This window comes from Acanthisitta chloris, unplaced genomic scaffold, assembly GCF_000695815.1.
Source record: "Acanthisitta chloris isolate BGI_N310 unplaced genomic scaffold, ASM69581v1 scaffold32642, whole genome shotgun sequence".
Classification (NCBI taxonomy): Eukaryota; Metazoa; Chordata; class Aves; order Passeriformes; family Acanthisittidae; genus Acanthisitta; species Acanthisitta chloris.
This window is the reverse complement of record NW_008659305.1, coordinates 523-8,734: the sequence shown is the minus strand read 5'-3', so window position 1 is coordinate 8,734 and position 8,212 is coordinate 523. Positions and strand designations below refer to the sequence as shown.

Here is an 8,212-nt window from a genome sequence, read left to right as displayed (position 1 = left end):
CTGCTGGCTCCGGCTCAGCTCCCTGTCTGTGCCAGCTCCCAAGTCCCTTCCTGCCTGGTGCTCTCTAGCCACTCTGTTCCCAGCCTGTATATGTAAGTTACAGATCTATATGTACATATCTAAAATAGGATTTAGCCTCTTCGGGTCTGTTGCTGTGGTTACAGCTTCATTGTGTTCTTCACGTGCCTTCCAGTGTGCAGTTGTGTTTCCCACCAAGATATCCACGGAGCAGCAATCCCTGATGCTGGTGAAGAGGCTCCTGGCAGTGGCAGTGTCCTGCATCACCTATCTGAGAGGGATCTTCCCTGAAAGTGCCTATGGAACGAGATACATAGATGGTAGGGGCTGTTTCCATAGTGATCTGCGAACTGTTGTCATCTGTGTGTTTGTAAAGCCACTTGGTCTCAATGAATGGAAACTTCCCTAATTGGATATTGTTAGTTAGTGCTAGTGCTCACAGCAATTAAAGCTGTGCCCACACGTGTCAGGAATGTTAGTTGGAGATGTGCATTTAGGGAATGAGCTTCACTTTTTAGCTGCATTTTGCCCTGAATAAATTGTGTGTTTATGTGCTTTTTTTATTTTTTTTTCAGATGTCTGTGTCAAAATCCTGAGGGAAGACAAGAACTGTCCTGGCTCCACTCAGCTGGTGAAATGGTATGTGATTCCAAACAGAGGTAACAACACCTCCTCAGCCTATCAGTGCTCAGAGATTCCTTCCTGGCTCTTCTCAGGACAAAGGGAACAGTTCCCTTGCTGTGAGTGAGCAGCACAAAGTGTTTCCAGAGATGGCATTGACTGAACAGTAGTGTTTCCAGAGATGGCATTGACTGAACAGTAGTGTTTCCAGGAAGACTCTGAGCTCGAGGCTTAGGAGAGCTCAAATCTTTGTTTGCAGTGATTACACTGTATGTTTCTTTGCTGGAGGTGTTCGAGTGCTCAAGGCTGCACAGAAATGCAGAAACCTAACCATTTTTCTGCTCACAATAACTGACATTTGTTCAGGGTGCTCTCACAGAACGTTCTGAGCTGGAAGGACCCACAGGGATCATGGAGTCCAACTCCTGCCCTGCACAGGACATCCCAAATCCCACCATGTCCTTGAGAGCCTTGGCCAAACGGTCCTGGGGCTCTGTCAGGCTTCAGGCTGTGGCCCTTCCTGTTCTCTAAACAGCATTTTAGGCCTTTGTTTATATACACAATCCTATGTTTTGTCACATCTCTAAAGGCCATCCTGATTCTCTTCCCACTTTATATATATTTTTGTATAAGGAGCAAACAGCAACACCTAAAGGCGATAACACAACTTTGTGCTCCAGACATGGCAGTGTTCAGCTGAATTTCTTATTCACTCATGGACTAAATGGAATTATTTCCATTTATTCATGGAATTCATGGAATGCTTTGGGTTGGAAGGGACCTTAAGTCACATCTCATTGCATCCCCCTGCACCTTCCACTAACCCAGGCTGCTCACCTGATTAATGAATACACAAGTCGAAGTGTTTTAATTACTGCTTTATGTTTCTACTGCTAAATTATTTACTTACAGGTTGTATTTTTAATTCTTCTGCCAAGATTCTGGGATGATTTGGTGTTACAGTTGTTGCTGTCAGTGCTAACGAGACAGAACAATGGAACAAGTTATTTGTTGCTCTAAGACAATAAGTCTACACAAGAGGTTCACTTTCTGGTGCTCTTTGATTTAGTCAGAAGCAAAGCAAATGGAATGAGGTGCAGATGGCCAATGTTGTTTGGTTTTTTTGCAGGATGTTAGGATGCTACGATGCCTTGCAGAAGAAATATGTAAGTCTTGCAGTCTCATTTGGCTCTTGGACTTGTGCTGAAACCTTTACTGAGCTCCCTCAGCTTCCAGTGTAGTTACGGAACACTCTGGTCAGGGAATAGCTGAGCCATATCAGTTAGCTACAGTGTGGGATGCACAGGATCATATTCTTTGGGAACAGAAGCACTAAAAGTCAGAGATATGTAGGTGTTTTCTTCTGCCAGTTGGGTCCTCCTAATCAGAGAAGAAGAGGAAGAGATTTTCCTTCCAACAGGCCTTAGTTGTCTGTGTTGGGCTCCAGAGCTAGAGATACAAAGCAGAAATAGGCTATGAACTATACCTAATGTTCTCTTTCTCTCCCTGTTTCTGTTCCTGACAGCTCAGACAACTTGTCCTAGCAGTAAGTATCTCTGAGAAGTCAGGACGTGTTTTTAAGGGCCATTCTTCGGAGTGCAGTTATTATCCTGATCCCTCTCTTTGCTCTAAACACACAGGTCTATACTGACCCAAAGGATCCTCAGGTAAATCTGCTGGAATGTCTTCCTGATGGCTAAGTATGGATACAGTGAAATGTGTATACGAACAATAGTACTTAACATGCTGTGCTGATCACATAAAACAAAAGGATCTCTTGGAATATCAGGTGGAAAAATCACTGGAGCCAATGGGAATTGCCATGGAGGGAATTGCCTTCGAGTGTGGAGTGTCAGGTTATTCTCAGGCTGATGTAAGAAACCCAAAGTGTTGTTGCAGAGCTAAATATCCATAAAGATGCTTTGTCCTGACTCTGCCTAACAAATCCACAGACTCGTTGTGGAAAACTCTGTCTAACTAACTCCCAGGTGTCTGTGAAACACGTCCATAGGGATTAAAACTGGGATATTTCATGCTAAAAACCTAAGCTGATGTTTCAAGGTATTTTATCCTGGTGATTGCTGGGAAAGGACACGGAGCCTTGTTTTTATTTGGTGACAGTTACATCCACCAACGCTGTCACTGGTTAGAGCCCTGGGGAGCTGTGTGCAGTGCAGGTAGGTGAGTGGCTCAGAGGAGAGTTGGGCTGGAGCTGTATTCTCTGAAAGTTGATATCTGACTTGCCAGAAGCAGCAGCAGCAGTTTGTTGGCAGCTCAGGGTCTGATAATTCCTGACTTTGTTTGCAGACAGTCACAGAGTGTTACCATTTCAAGTTCAAGTACACCTACAATGGGCCACTCCTGGATTTCAGCAGGTACTGCCCCTGGCACTCTGCTCCCTGGTTTCACACTCCTTTTCCATACACCTGAGTGGCAAAATGTTGGATTTGATCTGTTTGATTGTTAAATTCTGGATCTTAAGATTAATTTTATCAGCATAAACTACTAGCTTAGGCTCACTCAAATACGATGAGTAATTTTGTCTGTCTCATATTTTAATAGCCACTCAAATATGTTTAGGATCAGAGTCTGATATTCTTTGGGATATTTTATGTGTGGAGGGTGAATCAAGGCTGGAAGAGACAAGATCATCAAGTCCAACTGTTAGCCTGTCACTGCTGTAACCCCTAAACCCCAACTCACTGCCTAAAGGCTATTGAGGCACTGGAGAGAGTCCAGCCAAGGGCAACGAGGGCAGCAAAGGGCTAGAGCACATGGGGAAGGGCTGAGGGAATTGGGTTTGGTTAGCCGGGAGAAGAGGCTCAGGGGTGACCTCAGGGCGCTCCAACTCCCTGACAGGGCTTGGAGAGAGGTGGGGGATGTCTCTCCTGCCCTGGCTGCAGGGAGAGCACTAGAGGGAATGGCCTTGAGCTGAGACAGGGCAGAGTCAGAGATGATGTTAGGAGAAATGTTTTCCCTGTTAAGGTGTTCAGGCACTGGGATGTGGAATTGCCCAGAGAGACGGTGGAGTCACCATCCCTGGAGGTGCCTAAGAGGTGTCTGGAGTCACTGGAGGATATGGTTTAGGGTTTAGGGGTTCCAGCAGTGACAGGTTAAGGGTTGGTCTCAGTGCTCTCAGAATTCTCCTCCAACGTTGATGATTCCATGATTCTAAACAGTTGTGTGCCTTGGTGCTAAAAACACCTGACTGTGTTCAAAACCCAATCTGGATGCTCTGTCCATTCTCAGTAAGGATAAGAAATGTGACTCCTCCATCACCTGTGCAGACACCAAGAAAGCAAGTATCCTCCTGATCCGCAAGATCTACGTCCTGATGCAGAACCTGAGCCCACTGCCTGACGACGTCTGCCTCACCATGAAGCTCTTGTACTACGATGAAGGTACATCCCATGTGACCTTGATTTACCAGCTGTGTCCAGGCACTGCAGAGCAATCCAAAGACATAATCCCTGTGTTTTCTGGGACTTGTTAGGTGATGTTATTCCACGTATGGCTGTGCCTACGACAATTTCTGCACTCCCGGGGGAGGGATGTGATCTTCCTGCAGGAACAATCCTGGCACTGCCTTCACTTAGAGCAGGATTTTGGTGTGTTTACAACCCCCTTGACTATAACACAGTGTAAGGAATACATTGAGTGAGGCCAGTTCTGGTTTGATGATTCCTGGCTCAGCTTCCAGGGTGTGTTACTGCCTTCCAACCATGAATCAGAGCTTCCAGCTCACCTCTGTATCCACAAGCTGTTCCACTGGGGTTTGCCTGTTGTGTAGGGGGTAAGTTCTTCACTTACTACAAGTTGAGTATTATTATTCCCCTCCCCACACACAATTTTTTATGCAGTTTGCATTGAAAGGGCCAACACAAGCTCAAATGAGTTTTACAAGGACGTATTTCATCCTAACACATTTAATGAACTCTTTTTCTGCAGTTACCCCTCCTGATTACCAACCCCCGGGGTTCAAGGAGGCTCAGTACGAGGGGATGATGTTTGAGGGGGAGCCCGTGTACCTCAACGTGGGGGAAGTGCCAACACCTTTTCACACGCTGAAGGTTAAAATCACCACGGAAAAACAGCGCATGGAAAACACTGACCAAAACATCCTCAAGCAGAGAGACACTGCTGAGCCTCTGCAGGTGCCTGAAGTGGGCAGAGATGATCCAGAGGATAAGACCCAGGACATTGATGTAAGAGCACAAATGTGAAGGAGGGAAAGTCTAAGTTGGAAAAAGTTTTTACTGTAAGGGTGGTGAGACACTGGCCCAGGTTGCCCAGGGAGGCTGTGGCTGCCCCAGCCCTGGTGGTGTTCAATCCAGGTTGGATGAGCCTTGAGCAACCTGCTCTGGTGGGAGGTGTCCCTGGGCAGGGCAGGGCTTGGGACTAGATGATCTGTAAGGTCCATTCCAACCCCTAAATTCTATGATTCTATGATCTAGTAAGTCTGACCTTAAGCACCTGAGTAGGAACCTTCTTCTGCATTAAGTGACAAACCTTTTCCTTCATCTAGGAAGATTCTGCCATGGATAATGAAGTGGAAGATAAGAATCACACCAATATTTCAGAAGCTGAAGGTAACATTTATGTCTGTTTTTCAAGTCTCTGCAGTTTTGTCTCTGCCTGGTGTTACTAAACCAAAACCCTCAATTTTCTAGATTCAGATGTCCATCATTTTCCTCACACATATCACTATGATTTGATTTCTCTCAGAGCTTTGTTCTGTGAAGCACTTGGTGAGCAAATGTGTGTTTTCATGTTGCTGTGACAACTTCTTCTGTTCCATTTCATCAGATAAGCTCAACCTAATGGGGTTTGTATTTAGAAATACATTTTGTTTGGTTTTTCTATTACCATTGTTGTGGTTTTGACTGATATTTACTTTGCACACAAAGCTTGCAGAGTGTTGCACTCCTGAGCTCATTATTGCAGGCCTGAAGAGCAGAATTCCCTGTACCAAACTCACAGTCCAGCTCTGGTGTTTGTTTAAGTCTGTTTGGACTGTGCTCTCACAGCTTCAGTTCAGCGTGTCACTTGTAGCCACAATTTCTACTTCAGCTCCTCAGCCAGAGGCTGTGGAGGAGTTGAGAGCTTGTGTACACACACAGGAGCTGCTACATTGTGGGAGCCTCAGTGATGCCCCTTTTATTTACAGGAGCTGCAGGACATGGGAAAACACACTTGTCACCTTGAAATTCCTCTGTTGTTTCCCCAGCTTATGCATAGTCATCCTTACCCATTCCATGCTTTTATCTGTATCCCAGGAAAAAAAAAAACAACAAAACACCCCAGCATGGTTTGGAAACTGCAACAACAAAAATGTCTGGAATTGGCTGTTCCTCCTTCAGGACTGTTCCTGCAGCTGCAGGCAGGAACAAGGGAACTGCAGCTGGAATTGCTGTTGTGGCACAAGGGAACTGCAGCTGGAATTGCTGCTTGTAACTGGGACACAAACTGGATCCATCGGTGGTGGGTGCAGAAGGGGCAGGAGCTGTGCCAGAGTGACCCCACAGAGCCTTTGCCATATCCTGCAGCACATACCAGGCTCCTGAGTCTTTGGATTTGGAATCAAATCCCAGTGCAGACAAGGCTTTAGCAGGGCAGTGTAAAGGAGCTGGGGATCAATCCCACTTTTGCAGAGACCCTGTGTGTAAACCTGTGCTCCCGAGCAGCTCTTTGGTGCCTGTGGCTGGGAAGTGGCTCAAGTGCACAGTGGAATGGTTGGTGGAGTTCAGGACTTCCTGGCCACAGGGAATTGGAGTCCTTTGAAAGCACAGGTTCCCAGGAGGTACAGAGATCCTTGGGGCAGAGCTGGTGTGTTGGGAGCAGTTGACAGCTGTCGGTAACAGCTTTCTTTAACTCCTTTTCCTTCTTGCAGACACACACTCAGCTTGTAAAGAAGATGAAGTCAGGAAGGCTAGAGGGACCCAAAGTCCCTGTGTCTCTAATCCTCAGGTATGGAAGTTGCACTCTGTCCTCTCCAGCTTTCACTAGAGCTTTGTGAAGCTTCTTTCCTGCTCTGAGTAACAGATTTATTAAAGATTTACCACAGTCAGTATTTTCAGCAACAATATTCCTTTACATTTCACTTCCACAAAACATCCCAAAGCCCTGACAAGAGGCTGTTCCTCTGTGTCACACAGTTCTCCAACCAAACATGCTGTGACTGGGAGAAATGGGAATGTCATTTCCACGTCAATGAACTGCCCTGACCACACTCTGCCTGGTGGGGATTGCACTGCTAATTCTGTCAGCCCAAAGCTTGTTTAAAGGTTGCTTAAAACTTCACATTCCAGGTTATAACTCAGGTTATATCCTCTGCATGTGGAATTTGGTGACATTTAAGCAAGGAGGGGATGCTTCACACAGGGCCTTAAGATTTCTTATAGCAGAATAGCTGTAGGTGAGTGACTTACTGTATCAAACCAACTGCCAGAGCCCTTGGGCACACTCAGCTCTGGATGCTGTTGCCTTCCAAGGGTTGTAGGGATTTAAATTCTCCTGTACTGAATAACTGAGATACTCCTGTACTCAAATTTCAGGTCAGACACTGCAGTGACTGGCACAGCACTGAGTCCTGCTGGGGTCTCTTGGGGTGTTTTCCTGTTGCTATCCCAAGGAAACTTCCATTCTCTGCTTTTAGGTGGATCATTTGACCCAAAAAACATCTGAACTGGTTGTGTCAGAGAGCAGGACAAGGAGTGGGAAGATATTCCAAAGCTGCATTGTAAGTACCATTTCTTCTTCTGTTCCTTAAACCTTTTCCTGCAGCAAAGAGGGAATAAAACTCTGAGCTTGAACACATTTCCTATTCACAGAATGAAATTCTCAGCACTTCATAGTCTCACAGGATGTTAAGGGGTTGGAATGGACCTTGGAGATCATCCAGTCCCCAACCCTCTGCCCTGGGCAGAGACACCTCCCACGAGAGCAGGTTGCTCAAGGCTTTAACCAACCTGGAATGAACAGTGATAGCGTTGGGGCAACCACAGCCTCTCCCTGGGGCACCCAAATCCTCCCTGGGGCATCCACAGCTGCAGCCTGTGCCTGTGTCTCTCTGCCCCAGCCCTGGCAGGTCGGGTGGGACCTGGAGCAAGCTGAGCTAGTGGGAGGTGTCCCTGCTGTCCTGCTCAGGGTGGGCTGTGTCCCAGGCTAACCCCATGGAGCACCTGTAATTCCCCCCTGGTTTTCCCTCACAGGTGAACCGGGCTGAGCTCTCATCCAGCCAGGACATACTGCCCAAAAGGAGGAAGCTCAGTGAGCCCAAGGAGCAGTTCTAGATATCCATGTCCTCTGTCCAGAGCTCTCCTCTACTTCCAGTCAGCTGTTCAAGGTGACTGTTGGTATTTAAGGATCTGTTCTGCTCCATTAGCAATCCCAAGGGATGTTTTAGGGAAGGAAAATGTCCAGGAGTGCAGCTGGAGAGGTCAGAGCTGTGTTTGTTGCCACAGGAGGGACGAGAACACCTCTGATAGGGATTTAGGGTTTGGCTCCTGCTTCAGGTCCTGGTGGTGATGGAGTCAAGCTCATTCCTTCAGCACAAGGTTCCACCAGTGCCTCT

General features: G+C 46.8%; 1 protein-coding gene across 1 annotated transcript; it reads left to right on the top strand.

Annotated features, from left to right (window-relative positions):
• Positions 1 to 193: 193 nt before the first annotated feature.
• Positions 194 to 7,931, top strand: HORMAD1 (HORMA domain containing 1; the record flags this gene model as incomplete). Its single annotated transcript, XM_009069355.1, has 12 exons — positions 194 to 338; positions 594 to 657; positions 1,769 to 1,805; positions 2,165 to 2,185; positions 2,280 to 2,306; positions 2,947 to 3,014; positions 3,889 to 4,040; positions 4,588 to 4,793; positions 5,165 to 5,228; positions 6,530 to 6,606; positions 7,295 to 7,378; positions 7,851 to 7,931. Coding segments are annotated over 12 exons (1,026 nt in total), but the record flags the coding sequence as incomplete, so codon positions are not given.
• Positions 7,932 to 8,212: the final 281 nt, after the last annotated feature.